General features: G+C 45.5%; 1 protein-coding gene across 4 annotated transcripts in view; it reads right to left on the bottom strand.

Annotated features, from left to right (window-relative positions):
* The window catches only part of LOC120051533 (OX-2 membrane glycoprotein-like), a 28,335-nt gene extending 7,818 nt beyond the window's left edge, over positions 1–20,517 (bottom strand). Inside the window, exons 1-7 of one of the 4 annotated variants that reach the window (XM_038998465.1) lie at positions 20,325–20,517; positions 15,755–15,921; positions 15,554–15,662; positions 15,022–15,345; positions 10,869–11,198; positions 5,023–5,298; positions 1,013–1,114 (exon numbers count right to left, since the gene is read on the bottom strand). In XM_038998465.1, the coding sequence (XP_038854393.1) occupies positions 1,013–1,114; positions 5,023–5,298; positions 10,869–11,198; positions 15,022–15,345; positions 15,554–15,629 (1,108 nt within the window). In that variant the 5' untranslated portion in view covers positions 15,630–15,662; positions 15,755–15,921; positions 20,325–20,517. The remainder of the gene's footprint in view (positions 1–1,012; positions 1,115–5,022; positions 5,299–10,868; positions 11,199–15,021; positions 15,346–15,553; positions 15,663–15,754; positions 15,922–20,324) is intronic. The other 3 variants (XM_038998466.1, XM_038998463.1, XM_038998464.1) reach the window with 3 other exon arrangements.
* Between the last annotated feature and the right edge of the window lie 746 nt (positions 20,518–21,263).

Genomic DNA, 21,263 nt, shown 5'->3' with positions numbered 1-21,263 from the left:
ACTTTCCATCAGTGTACATTTTGAAGGTCATACTGTTGTGTTTTTGTATCAAGCTTTGTGCCAGCTGTTACTGAGTGTTCTTTAACAACACTGATAGTCGTAGAAGTTTGAGATACTTATTACCAAAGAGATAAAACAATTAGTTTAAATCAACTGTTATTACTACTCTCTACTAAGCCCTAGTGGAGATCCTGAGAGTCCACAGAGATATAATGACGAGGCCTTGACCCCATATTATAAATACTTTATTCATCCCAGAGGGGAAATTTGTTAAATTAAGGTTCAGTTTGTTCCCCATACAGTTAAAGTGATTGACCCAAAACCGCCCCTCCCATGCTAACCAGTGGAAGTTGCAATCAAGATGGAGTCGCAATCAATTAAACATTTGAGCTGCCTTCTACATTGTGTTTATATGACATGGTCCAACCGTGCAAACTCACAGAGCAAGATGTTCACTTTTCACCCTGAGATTGACAGTTGGCTTTTAGAGATCGTAGATCTCAGGGACGTCACATTCCGATGCCAACAAAAAGTCTCCTCTTCATCAAGAACACATGAAACAACCACAGTAGGAGACAGATGACCAGGGTTATGAGAAGCACTCATAACTTGGCAAACATAACCCGGTCACACTGTGTCTGCTGTGTCAGCAGCCTCTGAAGAGGCTTGTTCCCAGGATTCTGAAGGACACTGCTATCATTAGCCTCACCATGGCAACAACACATCCATGGTGTTGGAGACTACACAAAAATAGCAGTAAAGTCCTTTTTGTGACTGTTTACAAAACACCTAGGGAGTGTATTGAGTAGGACACAACATTTGAAACATTGCAGATATAATTACAATGTATATTGAATGGACTGGGTCCTCTATTCTGAATGAGAGAATCGTGTCCCCTCTATATGTTCAGGTTACATGAGAATGTTGCGCCCCACTAAATAAGCCCATGGAGTGTCACCTCTTCGACCAGGAAATAAACTCAAGGAGGATCAGAAGCTGATTGGCTACTCACCGTCTCGGCACAGGAAGCACTTGCAGAGGCACACACACAGACAGCACAGGAGCAGGGCTGCCACACAGGATACTGAGATGATAGTAGTGAGGGCCGGACCAACTGCAACACACACACACAGCATGTTTACCAACAGACATATGACAACCCATGAGATGTGGATGGCGCCGGAGGGGATGGCTGCCGTCTTATCGGCTCAACCAACCATGCGATTTTGTTTGTTTTTTCGCGTTGTTCGTAACTTGTTTAGTACATAATGTTGCTGCTACCGTCTCTTATGACCTAAAAGAGCTTCTGGACATCAGAACTGCGATTACTCACCTCAGATTAAACAAAGAGTTTTTCTTGAGTCGGACGGGAGGGATATACTACAGACACACGAACATGCCCAGATCCCCGTCATTGGCTGGAGAAGGAAACTGAGATTTTGCGGAAAAGGATCAGGGTGTCTTGTGAGGATCAGGCAACGAGTGGCTAATCTGCCTTCTGTCCTGCTACCTAACGTTCAATCGCTGGAAAATAAGTGGGACGAACTGAAAGCACGTATATCCTACCAACGGGACATTAAAAACGGTAATATCTTATCTTTCACAGAGTCATGGCTGAACGACGACATTAAGAACATACAGCTGGCGGGTTATACACTATCGGCAGGATAGAACAGCAGCCTCTGGTAAGACACTTGGCGGGGGCCTATGCTTATTTGCAAACAACAGCTGGTGCACAATATCTAAGGAAGTCCCGAGGTTTTGCTCACCTGAGGTATCTCATGATAAGCTGTAGCCCACACTATCTACCTAGAGATTCTAGACCACCTTTACTCCACACACAGAGATGCGTACAAAGCTCTCCCTTGACCTCAATTTGGCAAATCTGACCATATTTCTATCCTCCTGATTCCTGCTTACAATAAAAAATTAAAGCAGAAAGCACCAGTGACACCAGTGGTCTATAAAAAAAAGTGGTCAGATGAAGCAGATGCTAAACTACAGGACTGTTTTGCTAGCACAGACTGAAATATGTTCTGCGATTCTTCCAATGGCATTGAGGAGTACACCACATCAGTCACTGGCTTTATCAATAAGTGCATCGAGGACGTTGTCCCCACAGTGACTGTACGTACATAGCCCAACCAGAAGCCATGGATTACAGGCAACATTCGCACTGGGCTAAAGGGTAGAGCTGCCGCTTTCAAGGAGCGGGACTCTAACCCAGAAGCTTATAAGAAATCCCGCTATGCCCTCCGACGAACCATCAAACAGGCAAAGCATCAATACATGACATAGATCGAATCATACTACACCGGCTCCGACGCTCGTCAGATGTGGCAGGGCTTGCAAACTATTACAGACTACAAAGGGAAGCACAGAGTTTCCCAGTGACACAAGCCTACCAGACGAGCTAAATAACTTCTATGCTCGCTTCGAGGCAAGTAACACTGAAATATGCATGAGAGCATCAGCTGTTCCGGACGACTGTGTGATCACGCTCTCCGCAGCCGATGTGAGTAAGACCTTTAAACAGGTCAACATTCACAAGGCCACAGGCCCAGACGGACTACCAGGACGTATACTGCGAGCATGTGCTGACCAACTGGCAGGTGTCTTCACTGACATTTTCAACCTCTCCCTGTCCGAGTCTGTAATACCAACATGTTTCAAGCAGACCACCATAGTCCCATTGCCCAAGAACACTCAGGTAACCTGCCTAAATGACTACCGACCCGTAGCACTCACGACTGTAGCCATGAAATGCTTTGAAAGGCTGGTCATGGCTCACATCAACACCATTATCCCATTATCCCAGAACCCCTAGACCCACTCCAATTTGCATACCGCACCAACAGATCCACAGATGATGCAATCTCTATTACACTCCACACTGCCCTTTCATACCTGGACAAAAGGAACACCTATGTGAGAATGCTATTCATTGACTACAGCTCAGCGTTCAACACCATAGTGCCCTCAAAGCTCATCAGTAAGCTAAGGACTCTGGGACTAAAAACCTCCCTCTGCAACTGGATCCTGGACTTCCTGACGGGCCATCCGCAGGTGGTAAGGGCAGGTAACAACACATCCGCCACGCTGATCCTCAACACGGGGGCCCCTCAGGGGTGCGTGCTCAGTCCCCTCCTGTACTCCCTGTTCACTCATGACTGCATGGCCAGGCATGACTCCAACACCATCATTAAGTTTGCTGATGACAACAGTGGTAGGCCTGATCACCGACAACGATGAGACAGCCTATAGGGTGCAGGTCAGAGACCTGACCGTGTTGTGCAAGGACAACAACCTCTCCCTCAATGTGATCAAGACAAAGGAGATGATTGTGGACGACAGGAAAAGGAGGACCGAGCACGCCCCCATTCTCATCGACGGGGCTGTGGTGGAGCAGGTTGAGAGCTTCAAGTTCCTTGGCATCCACATCACCAACAAACTAACATGACCCAAGACAGTCGTGAAGAGGGCACAACAAAACCTATTCCCCCTCAGGAAACTGAAAAGATTTGGCATGGGTCCTTAGATCCTCAAAAGATTTTACAGCTGCACCATCGAGATCATCCTGACGGGTTGCGTCACTGTCTGGTATGGCAACTGCTCGGCCTCCGAACGCAAGACACTACAGAGGGTAGTGTGTACGGCCCAGTACATCACTGGGGCAAGCTTCCTGCCATCCAGGACCTCTATACCAGCTGGTATCAGAGGAAGGTCCTAAAAATCGTCAAAGACTCCAGCCACCCTAGTCATAGACTGTTCTCTCTGCTACCGCATGGCAAGCGGTACCGGAGCGCCAAGTCTAGGTCCAAGAGGCTTCTAAACAGCTTCTACCCCAAGCCATAAGACTCCTGAACAGCTTATCAAATGGCTATCCAGACTATTTACATTGTCAAACCCCCCCCCTTCTACGCTGCTGCTACTCTGTTATCTATGCATAGTCACTTTAATAACTCTACCTACATGTACATATTACCTCAATTACCTCGACACCGGTGCCCCCGCACATTGACTCTGTACCGGTACCCCCTGTATATAACCCCGCTATTGTTATTTACTTATGCTCTATAAATATTTGTTATTCTTATCTCTTTATTTCTTTAAAATCTCTTTATGTATTTTTCTTAAAACTGCATTGTTGGTTAAGGGCTTGTAAGTAAGCATTTCACTGTAAGGTCTACACCTGTTGTATTCGGCGCATGTGACAAATACAATTTGATTTGATAGCATATACCATTGAGCAGACGCATTTATCCAAAATGACTTACAGTACAGTGAGCGCATACATTTTGGTAAACAAATCTGACCCCCCGGGAATGGAAGCCAGGACCCTGGCGTTGCTAGCGTCATGACCAACTGAGCCAGACAGGACCACAATATTGACTTCAAGGACATTAAACTATGCCTCATTTTGACCATAACTCATGATATGAGCTTCACAACAAGAGAGATAGACATACTGTGGAAAAGGCGTGATGCTTATTTTGGTTTTCCACTTCCTGGAAACTGTAGCACTTAATGGTCTATCAAACGAGCCATAATTGTACATAACTAGAATAGCAACTGAAGCTTTCCTAGGAATCACTCCCCCAAATGGATACAATCACAAAACTAGATCAGGACAGTGTTACAATACAGGATTTCAACACACAACTCTACACATGTTGAACCACAATGCAGACCTGGGTTCAAATAGCGGTCCCAAGTCCTGGGCTTGATTGACCTCGCCTGGCGGAATGGACCCAAAACAATAGTCCTAAAAGTGCAAACCCTGCCCACCGCACTCCATGTACGGCATTTGAAAGAAGAAGAAAAAGACTATTTGAACCCAGCACTGTCAGATTGCGAGGGCTGTTAAGCAGACTTGTCTTCATAAGCAGAAAAAATCTGGGTGACATTTTATTAAAAAAGGATCATTAATATACCATTATTAGATCTATAAGACATATATTAATGATTTACTGCTAATATATACATCTTTATTAAGCCAATGTGATTCTCTGAGCTGCTCACCATTGAGGTTGACTGACATGGGCGAGTCCAGGCCTCGGTGGTGCACCATGCATTTGACGGACAGGTCGTGGGGCAGGCCCTCCTGGAGGAGGAGGGTGCTGGTGACCAGGGTGGTGCCGTCCCCCTGGTCGTAAGACGAGGACACGGACGGCCCTAGCGTCCGGTTGTCCCCCTCCACATTCCATACCATCTGGGCTGCAGGACGGGCTGCGGCCGTGCAGTTGGCCTCGATGACCCCGCTGGAGGTCACGTGGGTGATCTCTGGGTTGGGCAGCACTGAGGGAGACATCACACACAATGGATGAGAGATCATGTTTATGGTGAATGACAGTATATACAGTGTAAGGCAGTGGTTCACAACTCCAGTCCTCCAGGACCCCCAACAGTGGTTCTCCAGTGGTGTGGTCTGGCTGGTGTTATCTTGTCTGGTGTAATCTCGTCTGGTGTGGTCTAACTGGTGTTATCTTGTCTGGTGCAATCTCGTCTGGTGTGGTCTAACTGGTGTTATCTCGTCTGGTGTGGTCTGACTGATGTTATCTTGTCTGGTGTTATCTTGTCTGATATTTGTTGTTTTATTGTGCTGTCTGGTGTTGTCTGTCTGGTGTTGTCTTGTCTGGTGTTGTCTTGTCTGGTGTTGTCTTGTCTGGTGTTGTCTTGTCTGGTGCAGTCTGACTGGTGCAGTCTGACTGGTGTTATCTTGTCTGGTGCAGTCTGACTGGTGTTATCTTGTCTGGTGCAGTCAGACTGATGTTATCTTGTCTGATATTTGTTGTTTTATTGTGCTGTCTGGTGTTGGCATTGTGTTAGTTCCTCTGTCTTCATCATGGCATAACAGACTCAGAAACAGGGCATGGCCTCCAACCCTCCAGTCTCCATCTGACACAATGAGACCTCACTATATCAGACTGGACAACATGGAAACAGGACATGGCCTCCAACCCTCCAGTCTCCATCTGACACAATGAGACCTCACTATATCAGACTGGACAACATGGAAACAGGACATGGCCTCCAACCCTCCAGTCTCCATCTGACACAATGAGACTTAACTATATCAGACTGGGCAACATGGAAACAGGACATGGCCTCCAACCCTCCAGTCTCCATCTGACACAATGAGACTTAACTATATCAGACTGGGCAACATGGAAACAGGGCATGGCCTCCAACCCTCCAGTCTCCATCTGACACAATGAGACTTAACTATATCAGACTGGGCAACATGGAAACAGGGCATGGCCTCCAACCCTCCAGTCTCCATCTGACACAATGAGACCTCACTATATCAGACTGGGCAACATGGAAACAGGACATGGCCTCCAACCCTCCAGTCTCCATCTGACACAATGAGACCTCACTATATCAGACTGGACAACATGGAAACAGGGCATGGCCTCCAACCCTCCAGTCTCCATCTGACACAATGAGACCTCACTATATCAGACTGGGCAACATGGAAACAGGACATGGCCTCCAACCCTCCAGTCTCCATCTGACACAATGAGACCTCACTATATCAGACTGGACAACATGGAAACAGGGCATGGCCTCCAACCCTCCAGTCTCCATCTGACACAATGAGACCTCACTATATCAGACTGGGCAACATGGAAACAGGACATGGCCTCCAACCCTCCAGTCTCCATCTGACACAATGAGACCTCACTATATCAGACTGGGCAACATGGAAACAGGGCATGGCCTCCAACCCTCCAGTCTCCATCTGACACAATGAGACCTCACTATATCAGACTGGACAACATGGAAACAGGGCATGGCCTCCAACCCTCCAGTCTCCATCTGACACAATGAGACCTCACTATATCAGACTGGACAACATGGAAACAGGGCATGGCCTCCAACCCTCCAGTCTCCATCTGACACAATGAGACCTCACTATATCAGACTGGACAACATGGAAACAGGGCATGGCCTCCAACCCTCCAGTCTCCATCTGACACAATGAGACCTCACTATATCAGACTGGGCAACATGGAAACAGGACATGGCCTCCAACCCTCCAGTCTCCATCTGACACAATGAGACCTCACTATATCAGACTGGGCAACATGGAAACAGGGCATGGCCTCCAACCCTCCAGTCTCCATCTGACACAATGAGACCTCACTATATCAGACTGGACAACATGGAAACAGGGCATGGCCTCCAACCCTCCAGTCTCCATCTGACACAATGAGACCTCACTATATCAGACTGGACAACATGGAAACAGGGCATGGCCTCCAACCCTCCAGTCTCCATCTGACACAATGAGACCTCACTATATCAGACTGGGCAACATGGAAACAGGGCATGGCCTCCAACCCTCCAGTCTCCATCTGACACAATGAGACCTCACTATATCAGACTGGGCAACATGGAAACAGGACATGGCCTCCAACCCTCCAGTCTCCATCTGACACAATGAGACTTAACTATATCAGACTGGGCAACATGGAAACAGGGCATGGCCTCCAACCCTCCAGTCTCCATCTGACACAATGAGACCTCACTATATCAGACTGGACAACATGGAAACAGGACATGGCCTCCAACCCTCCAGTCTCCATCTGACACAATGAGACCTCACTATATCAGACTGGACAACATGGAAACAGGGCATGGCCTCCAACCCTCCAGTCTCCATCTGACACAATGAGACCTCACTATATCAGACTGGACAACATGGAAACAGGGCATGGCCTCCAACCCTCCAGTCTCCATCTAACACAATGAGACCTCACTATATCAGACTGGACAACATGGAAACAGGACATGGCCTCCAACCCTCCAGTCTCCATCTAACACAATGAGACCTCACTATATCAGACTGGACAACATGGAAACAGGGCATGGCCTCCAACCCTCCAGTCTCCATCTGACACAATGAGACCTCACTATATCAGACTGGACAACATGGAAACAGGGCATGGCCTCCAACCCTCCAGTCTCCATCTGACACAATGAGACCTCACTATATCAGACTGGGCAACATGGAAACAGGGCATGGCCTCCAACCCTCCAGTCTCCATCTGACACAATGAGACCTCACTATATCAGACTGGACAACATGGAAACAGGACATGGCCTCCAACCCTCCAGTCTCCATCTAACACAATGAGACCTCACTATATCAGACTGGGCAACATGGAAACAGGGCATGGCCTCCAACCCTCCAGTCTCCATCTAACACAATGAGACTTAACTATATCAGACTGGGCAACATGGAAACAGGGCATGGCCTCCAACCCTCCAGTCTCCATCTGACACAATGAGACCTCACTATATCAGACTGGGCAACATGGAAACAGGGCATGGCCTCCAACCCTCCAGTCTCCATCTGACACAATGAGACCTCACTATATCAGACTGGACAACATGGAAACAGGACATGGCCTCCAACCCTCCAGTCTCCATCTAACACAATGAGACCTCACTATATCAGACTGGACAACATGGAAACAGGACATGGCCTCCAACCCTCCAGTCTCCATCTGACACAATGAGACCTCACTATATCAGACTGGGCAACATGGAAACAGGGCGTGGCCTCCAACCCTCCAGTCTCCATCTGACACAATGAGACCTCACTATATCAGACTGGGCAACATGGAAACAGGGCATGGCCTCCAACCCTCCAGTCTCCATCTGACACAATGAGACCTCACTATATCAGACTGGGCAACATGGAAACAGGGCATGGCCTCCAACCCTCCAGTCTCCATCTGACACAATGAGACCTCACTATATCAGACTGGACAACATGGAAACAGGACATGGCCTCCAACCCTCCAGTCTCCATCTAACACAATGAGACCTCACTATATCAGACTGGACAACATGGAAACAGGACATGGCCTCCAACCCTCCAGTCTCCATCTGACACAATGAGACCTCACTATATCAGACTGGGCAACATGGAAACAGGGCATGGCCTCCAACCCTCCAGTCTCCATCTGACACAATGAGACCTCACTATATCAGACTGGGCAACATGGAAACAGGACATGGCCTCCAACCCTCCAGTCTCCATCTGACACCTCACTATATCAGACTGGACAACATGGAAACAGGACGGAACGACAGATGGGCATCGGTGCCTGGGTTTACTGCTGTTTTTACAGTGGACAAAAGCAGAGCTGTTCGGATGAGATTGGAGCAGAGGGACTCACACAGAGACATACTGATCAGAGCACCACACACACACACACACACACACACACACACACACACACACACACACACACACACACACACACACACACACACACACACACACACACACACACACACACACACACACAGACAGACAGAGAGGGCCTGTGTCTAGGGAAAACAGTGACCCAGTCATCCCTTGGGTCTCAGCCCATTTAAATCACCTCTTTCCTGTCTCCAGAATCGTCACCCCTCCCTCTAACAACTTTATCACTCCCAAGTCCCAACACTCACATTCTGTAATCAGTCCATAGCCTGCCACACAGCATCTAAGAGGAGTTCTGTAATCAGTCCATAGCCTGCCACACCGCATCTAAGAGGACTTCTGTAATCAGTCCATAGCCAGCCACACCGCATCTAAGAGGAGTTCTGTAATCAGTCCATAGGCAGCCACACAGCATCTAAGAGGCATTCTGTAATCAGTCCATAGCCAGCCACACAGCATCTAAGAGGCATTCTGTAATCAGTCCATAGCCAGCCACACAGCATCTAAGAGGCATTCTGTAATCAGTCCATAGCCAGCCACACAGCATCTAAGAGGCATTCTATCAAAGTCAAATTCTATAACTTCCATTCCATAACTGTGAAATTACAATAGGCAATGTTGAGTCTCCAGTGTGAAATACTCGTATCTATCTCAGTATGCCACCAAGGGCATAACATTTGTGGTTCTTATATTTCAGTGGGCAGAATGCACTAAAACAGCCAAACCCTGTTCCTGGAGAGATACCCTCCTGTAGGTTTATACTCCAACCCTGTTCCTGGAGAGATACCCTCCTGTAGGTTTATACTCCAACCCTGTTCCTGGAGAGATACCCTCCTGTAGGTTTATACTCCAACCCTGTTCCTGGAGAGATAACCTCCTGTAGGTTTATACTCCAACCCTGTTCCTGGAGAGGTACCATCCTCCAGGGTTGGAGTATTTACCCTCCTGTAGGTTTCTCTCCAGGAACAGGGTTGGGCAGCCCTGCACTAAAGGGTAGCCTTCCACTCCTAAAGGGCCCTGGGTTTAATAATTGTACAATAAAGTATCTCCACAGCAGGTCTAAACAGTAGCATTGTGACCCACTCTGGCTCCTCCCACCGGCTACATAAAGCTCTTCCCTTTCCTGTGCTATATCTAGGAAACACACACACACACACTTCTCCCTGTCTGTGTGTGTGTATCATCTTATAATACGACTTCCTTCCTATCTACTATTAGAATGTCTATTATGACAACATCATCCGGGAAACCATCACATTTTTACAGTGTGATTACAGTGTGATTACACATGGCACTTTAATGACCTGGAGTGTATAGACACACACACATCCTCTCATCCAGTCTCAATGGATCTGTTTGGCCTTCAATGAGCACAACAACTGACTACCTTGGGGCACATGGCTACGTTTTCCAACAAACTAAATATAAAGTATACTAGAATAGCTGGGCAGTAGATGGCTGCTACTGGTTTTGAGCCACATCTTTATCAGTGAAGATTGGGAGCAGGAAATTCCAGCAATAAACCATTATCAATTCAAACTTTCCTTACAGCAATAGCCTCAGTGGATAATACTCCCTGAGATATAAGTTCATTTCAACAATACAACCTTCCAAATGACCCCTAATAACCCCCATCCATACACACCATATACAAAGAGGCAGGCCGTGGCGCTCCTGGTGCCTTCTGGGTAGGTGTGGAACTCGCAGGTGTAGCAGCCCTCGTCCTCCGTCTTCACCGGCCTGATGGACAGCTGGGTGTCTCCCAGGGAGGGGTTCAGGGTCATACGTCCCCGATAAGGTTCCTCAATGCTGGGTTGGCCTCGCTTGGCAAAGGAGGCCAACGTGGTCGTGTCGCCCTGCTCTGCAGTCTTTCTCCACAGGATCTGGCGTACCCTGTCTGGGAGGCCGTACCAGCAGGACATGGTGGCCAGCTTCCCGCTGATGGCTGTTTTATTACCCTCGTTGCCCACTTTGACTGGGTCAGACACAGGGAGACAGAGGAAGGTATCAATAGGTGAGCATTGGAATGGGAGGAGCACATTCATAGTGGTGGGTTAGAGAGATAAGACAAAGTGTTTGGAGGCTTACATTTCAGCAAGGCATTTAAATATAGAAATCATTTGGCTCCATTTAAAACCTTACGCACACTACATGACCAAAAGTATGTTGACCCTTGCTCGTCGAACATCTCATTAAAAAATCATGGGCATTAATATGGAGTTGGTCCCCCCTCTGCTGTTATAACAGCCTCCACTCTTCTGGGAAGACTTTCTACTAGATGTTGGAACATTGCTGTGGGAACTTGCTTCCATTCAGCCACAAGAGCATTAGTGAGGTTGGGCACTGATGTTGGGCGATTAGGCCTGGTTCGCAGTAGGCGTTCCAATTCATCCCAAAGGTGTTCAATGGGGTTGAGGTCAGGGCTCTGTACAGGCCAGTCAAGTTCTTCCATACCGATCTCAATAAACCATTTCTGTATGGACCTCGCTTTGTGCACGGGGGCATTGTCATGCTGAAACAGGAAAGGGCCTTCCCCAAACTTTTGCCACAAAGTTGGAAGCACAAAATTGTCTAGAATGTCGTATGTTGTAGCGTTAAGATTTCCCTTCAGTGGATGGTCTTCAGAGATACAGTGGCAAGAGAAAGCATGTAAACCGTTTGGAATTACCTGGATTTCTGAATAAATTGGTCATAAAACTTGATCTGATCTTCATCTAAGACAACAATAGACAGACACAGTCTGCTTAAACTAATAACACACAAATTATTGCATTTTTCTTGTCTATGTTGAATACATAATTTAAACATTGGGAAAAAGTATGTGAACCCCTAGGCTAGTCAGGAGTCAGCTAACCTGGAGTCCAATCAATGAGACAAGATTGGAGATGTTGGTTAGAGCTGCCCTGCCCTATAAAAACACTCACAAAAATGTACAAGAAGCATTGCCAGATGTGAACCATGCCTCGAACAAAGGAGATCTCAGAAGACCTAAGATTAAGAATTGTTGACTTGAATAAAGCTGGAAAGGGTTACAAAAGTATCTCTAAAGTATCTTTGTTGCTACTCTCCCTAGGAGTGGCCGTCCTGCAAAGATGACTGCAAGAGCACAGAGCAGAATGCTCAATGAGGTTAAGAAGAATCCTAGAGTGTCAGCTAAAGACTGACAGAAATGTCTGGAACATGCTAACATCTCTGTTGACGAGTCTTCGATACGTAAAACACTAAACAAGAATGGTGTTCATGGGAGGACACCACCGAAGAAGCCACTGCTGTCCAAAAAAAACATTGCTGCAAGTCTGACATTTGCAAAAGTGCACCTGGATGTTCCACAGCCTACTGACTAAATATTCGGTGGAAAGATTAAACTAAAGTTGAGTTGTTTGGAAGGAACACACAACACTATGTGTGGAGAAAGAAAAGGCACAGCACACCAAAATCAAAACCTCATCCCAACTGTAATGTATAGTGAAGGGAGCATCATGGTTTGGGGCTGCTTTGCTGTCTGGGAAAATGAATTCCCAAATGTATCAAGCCATTTTGCTGGAGAATGTAAGGCTATCTGTCCGCTAATTGAAGCTCAACAGAAGTTGGGTGATGCAACGGGACAACGACCCAAAACACAAGTAAATCAATAGAATTGTTTCAACAGAAAAAAAAGAAAATACGCCTTCTGGAGTGGCCCAGTCCTGACTTCAACCCAGGCCCAGTCCTGACTTCAACCCAGGCCCAGTCCTGACTTCAACCCAGGCCCAGTCCTGACTTCAACCCAGGCCCAGTCCTGACTTCAACCCAGTTGAGATGCTGTGGCATGACCTCAAAAGAGCGGTTCACACCAGACATCCCAAGAATATTGCTGAACTGAAACAGTTTTGTAAAGAGGAATGGTCCACAATTCCTCCTGACCGTTGTGCAGGTCTGATCTGCAACTACAGAAAACGTTTGGTTGAGGTTATTTCTGCCAAAGGAGGGTCAACCAGTTATCAAATCCAAGGGTTCACATACTTTCCCCACCCTACACTGTGAATGTTTACACGGTGTGATCAATTAAGACATGAAAACGTATAATTGTTTGTGTGTTATTAGTTTAAGCAGACTGTATCTATTGTTGTGACTTACATGAAGATCAGATCAAATTTTATATTATATGACCAATTTATTCAGAATTCCAGGTGATTCCAAAGTGTTCACATATTTTTTCTTGCCAATGTATATGAGAGGGGTTGGGGGAAGTTGAAGGATGGGATTAAAAACAAACAAAATATTATTACTGTCAAATACATTGTGTCTGTAAAATGTATATACTGTAGTATGTATACGCTGGAAGAAGAGGCCTAAGTGTTGTTGTCCATTAGTTTATTCCAATTAGGGAAGAGGTAGTAGGGTTAGGGGAAAATAATAAAGGGAAATATATATTTTTTAAGATATTGATATATATATACAAAAATATTTCCCTTCACAGGAACTAAGGGGCCTAGCCCGAACCATGAAAAACAGCCCCAGACCCAAATTTTGAGTTGGCACTATGCATTCGGGCAGGTAGTGTTCTCCTGGCATCCGCCAAGCCCAGATTTGTCCGTCGGACTGCCAGATGGTGAAGCATGATTCATAAATCCAGAGAACGCGTTTCCACTGCTCCATAGTCCCATGGCGCGAGCTTTACACCACTCCAGCCGACGCTTGGCATTGAGCAGGGTGATCTTAGGCTTGTGTGCGGCTGCTCGGTCATGGAAACCCATTTCATGAAGCTCCCGACAAACAGTTATTGTGCTGATGATGCTTCCAGAGGCAGTTTAGAACTTGGTAGTGGGTGTTACAACCGAGGAAAGATGATTATTATGCGCTATGCGTTCAGCACTCCCGTTCTGTGAGCTTGTGTGGCCTACCACTTCGTGGCTGAGCCGTTGTGGCTCCTAGACATTTCCACTACACAATAACAGCACTTACAGTTGACTGGGGCAGCTCTAGCAAGGCAGAAATTTGACCAACTGGCTTGTTGGAAAGGTGGCATCCTATAACGGTGCCACGTTGAAAGTCACTGAGCTCTTCAGTAAGGCCATTCTACTGCCAATGTTTGTCTATGGAGATTTTATGGCTGTGTACTCGATTTTATACACCTGTCAGCAATGGGTGTGGCTGAAATCGTCGAATCAACCAATTTGAAGGGGTGTCCACATACTGCTGTATATATAGTGTATCTTTTGGGGCAGTAATACGACAGAGGGGTAGAGGTGTCCTCTTGTTGTGGTCGTTATAGTTAGAGAAAGGATCGGGGCCCTGGTCTGTTGAGTATGGCTGACCTCAACCCACTTCCTGTTTCTGATTATCCACAACTGATTTATTCCGGGACGGGAGGGCCAAGTGAGCATGCTGACTTTTCATGACCTCACAGAATCAGCAGACAAATCAACTGTGCTGAGAAACATGGGAACTACAAGCCTTGTAAAAATAAACAAATTCACAGGAGGCTTTGTTTTACAATTTAGAAAAATTCAACAATTGGGAATGTGCCAACCCTATGAGGAAGGCCACCTGGTGCTGGAGAGAGAGTATTTGAGGAGGAGAAATTAAGGAAACTATTGCATGCCATAGTCCTGGAATCTACAGTATATCTGGAAGTCCTTGCTAGTGTGACTGACCCGGGTTCAAATCGTGCTCCCCCAAGACAGTGTTAGCATGCTGAGCTAAAGCCTATGCATTACCTCTGGGCACTAATGCAAGTCTTCAGGTCTCAGTCAAGGCTACTCATCACATGAGCGTGGTTTACCAAACCACCTTGTTTAGACTGAGGCCAAACTCACCTTCGATACTGAGGCAGGTCTTTCCCTCCTGTGCTCCGCTGGGGTAGATGTCAAAGATGCAGTGGTAGCAGCCCTCGTCGTTAGGCCCCGCACTCTTGATGGTGATGGCGCTGACGTTGTTGTGCGATGAAGTTAGCTCCACGTTGTCTTGGCGGGAGGTGGTTCTAACCGACTCGCCCGGCTCGTACGCCAAGAGAACCTGCTTGTGTTTGTTCAGCCAGCGGACCTGCTTGACAGTGTCGCCAGTTGCTATGGTGACGTTACAGCCCAGCGTGAAGGGGAGGCCCGCCACAGCGGTCATGCTGGAGGGGGCAATGACCTCACCTGACACATGACAGGAAGTCAATTAACGAGAAGCACTGAAACTCAATACAATTCACTATTTTAAGGTGGTCGACCACATACCAAGTCAAACATGCTTTCTCACTGCAAGGGAAGAGTAGCATTTTCTATTGGAAATATCCACTACTTTGGATTCAACATGGCACCTAAACCTACTGTAACGTAGTGAAATATGTGGAGTGTTGGCTACCTTGTGTCCTGAAAACCACCATCACCAATAGCTGCAGACACAGCATCAGCCACCGAGACAGGGCAGATCCACGCATCTTGGTCTGCAGGAGTGTGTTGCATACAGGTTACTGATAGAGAACATGACTACTGTTAAAAATAGCACCATGGAACATCCACAACTTCAGCATATAAAGTTGAATCTGATTTTGACTTCCCCTACCTGTGATCCAGTGTGTGAGACGTGTTGTCGGTCAGTGTTGTAGCAACCTCATCTTACTGGCAGACGGACTCCTGTAGCTGGATCCAGGAACCACAGGAGGACACAACTCTCTCAACATTGTAACCCTCTATTCAGCATTATAACCAATTATAACAGAGCATTATAACCTACAGTGGCGAGAAAAAAAAGTTTGTGAACCCTTTGGAATTACCTGTACTGATCATTAAATGTGATCTGATCTTCATCTGGGTCACAACAATAGACAAACACGTTCTGCTTAAACTAATAACACACACACACACAATTATACGTTTTCATGTCTTTATTGAACACACCGTGTAAACATTCACAGTGCAGGGTGGGAAAAGTATGTAAACCCTTGGATTTAATAACTGGTTGGCCCTCCTTTGGCAGGAATAACTTCAACCAAACGTTTTCTGTAGTTGTGGATCAGACCTGCACAACGGTCAGGAGGAATTTTGGACCATTCCTCTTTACAAAACTGTTTCAGTTCAGCAATATTCTTGGGATGTCTGGTGTGAACCGCTCTCTTGAGGTCATGCCACAGCATCTCAATCTGGTTGAGGTCAGGACTCTGACTGGGCCACTCCAGAAGGCGTATTTTCTTCTGTTGAAGCCATTCTGTTGTTGATTTACTTCTGTGTTTTGGGTCGTTGTCCCGTTGCATCACCCAACTTCTGTTGAGCTTCAATTGGCGGACAGATAGCCTTACATTCTCCTGCAAAATGTCTTGATAAACTTGGGAATTCATTTTTCCGTCGATGATAGTAAGCTGTCCAGGCCCTGAGGCAGCAAAGCAGCCCCAAACCATGATGCTCCCTCCACCATACTTTACAGTTGGGATGAGGTTTTGATGTTGATGTGCTGTGCCTTTTTTTCCACACATAGTGTTGTGTGTTCCTTCCAAACAACTCAGCTTTAGTTTAATCTGCCCACATAATATCTTGTCAGAAGCACTGTGGAAGATCCAGGTGCACTTTTGCAAACTTCAGATGTGCAGCAATATTTTTTGGGGACAGCAGTGGCTTCTTCCGTGGTGTCCTCCCATGAACACCATTCTTGTTTAGTGTTTTACGTATCATACTCGTCAACAGAGATGTTAGCATGTTCCAGAGATTTCTGTAAGTCTTTAGCTGACACTCTAGGATTCTTCTTAACCTCATTGAGCATTCTGTTCTGTGCTCTTGCAGTCATCTTTGCAGGACGGCCCCTCCTAGGGAGAGTAGCAACAGTGCTGAACTTTCTCCACTTATAGACAATTTGTCTTACCGTGGACTGATGAACATCAAGGCTTTTAGAGATACTTTTGGAACACTTTCCATCTTTATGCAAGTCAACAATTAGGTCTTCTGAGATCTCTCTTGTTCGAGACATGGTTCACATCAGGCATTGCTTCTTGTGAATAGCAAACTCACATTTTGTGAGTGTTTTTATAGGGCAGGGCAGCTCTAACCAACATCTCCAATCTTGTCTCATTGATTGGACTTCAGGTTAACTGACTCCGGACTCCAATTAGCTTTTGGAGAAGTCATTAGCCTAGGGGTTCACATACTTTTTCCAACCTACACTGTGAATATTTAAATTATGTATTCAATATAGACAAGAAAAATTCTATAATTTGTGTGTTATTAGTTTTAGCACACTGTGTTTGTCTGTTGTTGTGACTTAGATGAAGATCAGATCTTATCCAGGTAATTCCAAAGGGTTCACATACTTTTTCTTGCCACTGTATAACGTTGCATTCTAACCTTTGATGTACTGTAGCATTATAACACTCGACTTAGTGGATGAAAACTAAACTGGATAATGGCACGGTAGCTCTAATCAATTGGAGCTTATTTTCAGTAGCATTGCACCGCACCAGGTTGGTTACGCTAAGTGACACAAACAGTGTTGTTAGTCTGAGGGGCTATCGCCATGGGGATTGACTCAACAGATCAACAACAACAGCAGCAGCATATTCATCAGTTCTGTCAGATTATAGGTCTTAACCCCTGTGCTGCACTCTTACTCACTGAGACTGTAATAACCTGGCAAACAGAAGGCCAGCTGTGCTGCACTCCTACCCACTGGGACTATAATCACCTGGCAAACAGAAGGCCAGCTGTGCTGCACTCCTACCCACTGGGACTATAATCACCTGGCAAACAGAAGGCCAGCTGTGCTGCACTCCTACCCACTGGGACTATAATCACCTGGCAAACAGAAGGCCAGCTGTGCTGCACTCCTACCCACTGGGACTATAATCACCTGGCAAACAGAAGGCCAGCTGTGCTGCACCCCTACCCACTGGGACTATAATCACCTGGCAAACAGAAGGCCAGCTGTGCTGCTTTGATGTCTGCAATGCACCAGCCCCCGGTCTCAAAAAAACACATTTGTGCAATCAAACCAGAAGCAAAAATCAGTGAACGAAGCAAGATGAGTCCGTGACAAAAGAAACAGAGGAACCACCATAACAGCCAGTAGTAGCCATGATAGAGCACGGTGGATGTACACGTACAGCAGCCTATAGGATTCAGGCCTACTGTAAAGCACTGTCTGTCTGAGCATGGGCTTAGAGGTCTGCCAGCCAAGCCCAGCGTGGTTCAGCTGCTATAAAAAACACTTGTGGTTAAGCTCCTGTGTCTGCGTTGCCGGGAAATCCACTTGTTTGAGAGCCAGTGGGAGGTTGTGACAAAGCAAGGAGAAACAGCCCTCCAGGCAGAGGGTGTCCCTAAGAGCTGATTTGGGATCCGTTTACACAACCACAATGATTATCCCTTCTCTTGTGGAGGTACATAGCCAAACTGACCTCAGATCAGCTACAGAGGCAACCTCCACTTAGACAATGAAAAAGAAACTGATATAAGCCACACGACCAGATCAGAGCTAACCCACCAGTCTTTTATAGGCAGTTCATTGGGTCTTTTACGACGTAAACCGTCTGGGTTCAAACATGCCGTCTGCCCGTTGGGCAAAGTTTAAAACGGCTCCTCTCTTTTTCCACTATACACATTAAAAAAGTAGTTCTGACATCTTATCGTTAATAAAACATAGTATATGGAGTGAATGTCAACATAGCAACCAGTATTTCAAGATGAAACAGTCCCATAACAGACCCTGGAATCCATGCCCCTCATGCATCTCTTTGAAAAACATGACACAGAAACGCCATTCCTGTATCAAACTGACTTGGATTTCACTGAATATCACAGCATAGATTATTACTGGGCCATGTTTGACTGATTCCATATCAAAGGGTGCATGGCACAGCCAACCAACTTAAAAGTCAACCTGATTGCCACGGAGTAAAGGAAAACCTGGCCTTTCACAGGCAGTAGGCCTATACAAGAATGGAACATGTTAGAGTACACTGGTCCTCAAGGGCCAAACAGTGTGCGCAGAGCGTTAACATCTTCATCAGCTGTTTGTTTAGTTGTCAGTAACAAGGTGTGTGGACTCCCTAATGTCCAAATCAAAGACTGGGGAGTCCAGACTTTCTATGTGATTAGATCACCAGACTTGATTCAATGTAGGCATTTGAGGAGTACAGAGCCTGTTAAGGCTTGTTGATGTACCAACCTATGGGATTTCTGTAATTGTTCTGTTGACGGATTCACTACCATGCAATACCATGATTAGGCAATTTGATTATAATAGGACATTGTTTTGGAGGGGAAAGGGCGGGGGGGGGGGTCTATTGAGCATATAAGGTGATTCATTGACGATATTAATTCAATAAAAGGTTGAGATAAGCCTAGTAGCAATATGTAGGCTAAAAGTTGATCCACATGAGTTGAATGAGGTCCTAGTCAAAAAAAGCAATTGCACAAAATATAATTACAATTTCATCCAACTTCAATATGATGCTATATTTGGCATAATCCTTAATTAAAAACTGCACTGGGATACAAAAATATATAAACATGATATAAACAATTGTTATAACAATATTATTAACGTAATGCTGTGGTGGGAAAGTACTAAATGATCATACTTGAGTAAACGTAAAGATGTTTTAATAGAAAATGACTCAAGTAAAAATAAGTCGCCATGTAAAATACTACTTGAGTGTACAGTAGTGTCATACTTGAGTAAAAGTAAATGCTATACATCAAAATCCTTATATTAAGCAAACCAGAAGGCACGATTTTCTTGTTATTGTTTTTTTACGGACAGTCATGGGCACATCAACACTCAGACATCGACAAACGCAGTATTTGTGTTTAGTGAGTCCGCCAGATCCGAGGCAGTAGGGAAGACAACGCGTTATATTGATAGGTGCGTGAACTGGATCATAATTCTGTCCTGCCTGAGCAGTAAAAGTAAAAAAATATTAAGTACATATAACTACAATAAACGGCTTAAGTAATACTTTAAAGTGTTTTTACTTAAGTAGGCTACTTTACAGCACTGACGTAATGTATAGGCTAACCCTACAGACTTCTCCCACCTTTAGAAAATAATGCAATATATACAACGTTATTATGAACGTATTTATATGCATATTAAACAGAACACAATGTTTTATTTTAACTGGGCCCTATAACAAATGAATACGACTTACCCGTTGAGCAGTGCATGGAGTTAGTGATAATGAGATTTATTTAATTCCGTCCTCTGCAATAACACAATAGTCTACACTTTGACTATCAAACCATGCTTCAAAGGTCATAGCTGAACAGATCGGGTGTGATGCGTTCCGCCTCTACATGAGTGGCGTCAGAGAACAGACTGTCAAGTCAAGCGGACCTATATAGCGGACTGTCTATGGCCTGTCTTGGGTACGCTGTTGGCGATGTTGCATGAGCGCTGCAAAACTATACAAAACCGTTTCTCTACCACACCTCTCCCTAAATTATATTCAGGCGACCCCTAGTGGCAATTGTTTGCAACATTGGCTGGTCTCGAGTGGCAGAAGAATCAGACAATTCGTTTAGGCTTTGCCAGCAGCAGATATGACAATTCCATACATTACAACATTGTTACAGCATTTAATTTATAAAGTGAAGAAATAATAAAACGAGAACGCACACAAAACACACCACAGAGTACATTATGATGACATTGTGTAGGCTATAATATTCCAACACTTAGATTTATAAAAAATTGAAGAATGAAACAACATACACGTCTAGCGTTTCTTCATGACCAAACTGCTAATATATTTACATAGGCTACATATGAACATATTTATACAATAACCCACAGGACTATATGTGTGTCATTAACCATTCAGTCAGCTAATCAGTATCTGTCAGTATCTGTCCGAGACAACTCAACTGTCTACGCGCCATTATGCAGCGTGACCAACGTTAATTCTCTTGAGAGGAATTATGGTGCGTTATTTCATTGTCAATTGGGTGTAGAGATTGTTGACATTACTGTTTAATGTAATATTGTATATTGGCGTATGACGTAAAGGTAACGTAAGGGTAATGGCGGACTGAAGGGATTTATGTAGAGCACCTCAAGATAAAACATAATATTCGAAATATCTGCTAAA

Source organism: Salvelinus namaycush, chromosome 7 (genome assembly GCF_016432855.1).
Source record: "Salvelinus namaycush isolate Seneca chromosome 7, SaNama_1.0, whole genome shotgun sequence".
Lineage (NCBI taxonomy): Eukaryota > Metazoa > Chordata > Actinopteri > Salmoniformes > Salmonidae > Salvelinus > Salvelinus namaycush.
The sequence above is the reverse complement of the archived record's forward strand: the minus strand, read 5'-3'. Positions and strand labels throughout refer to the sequence as shown.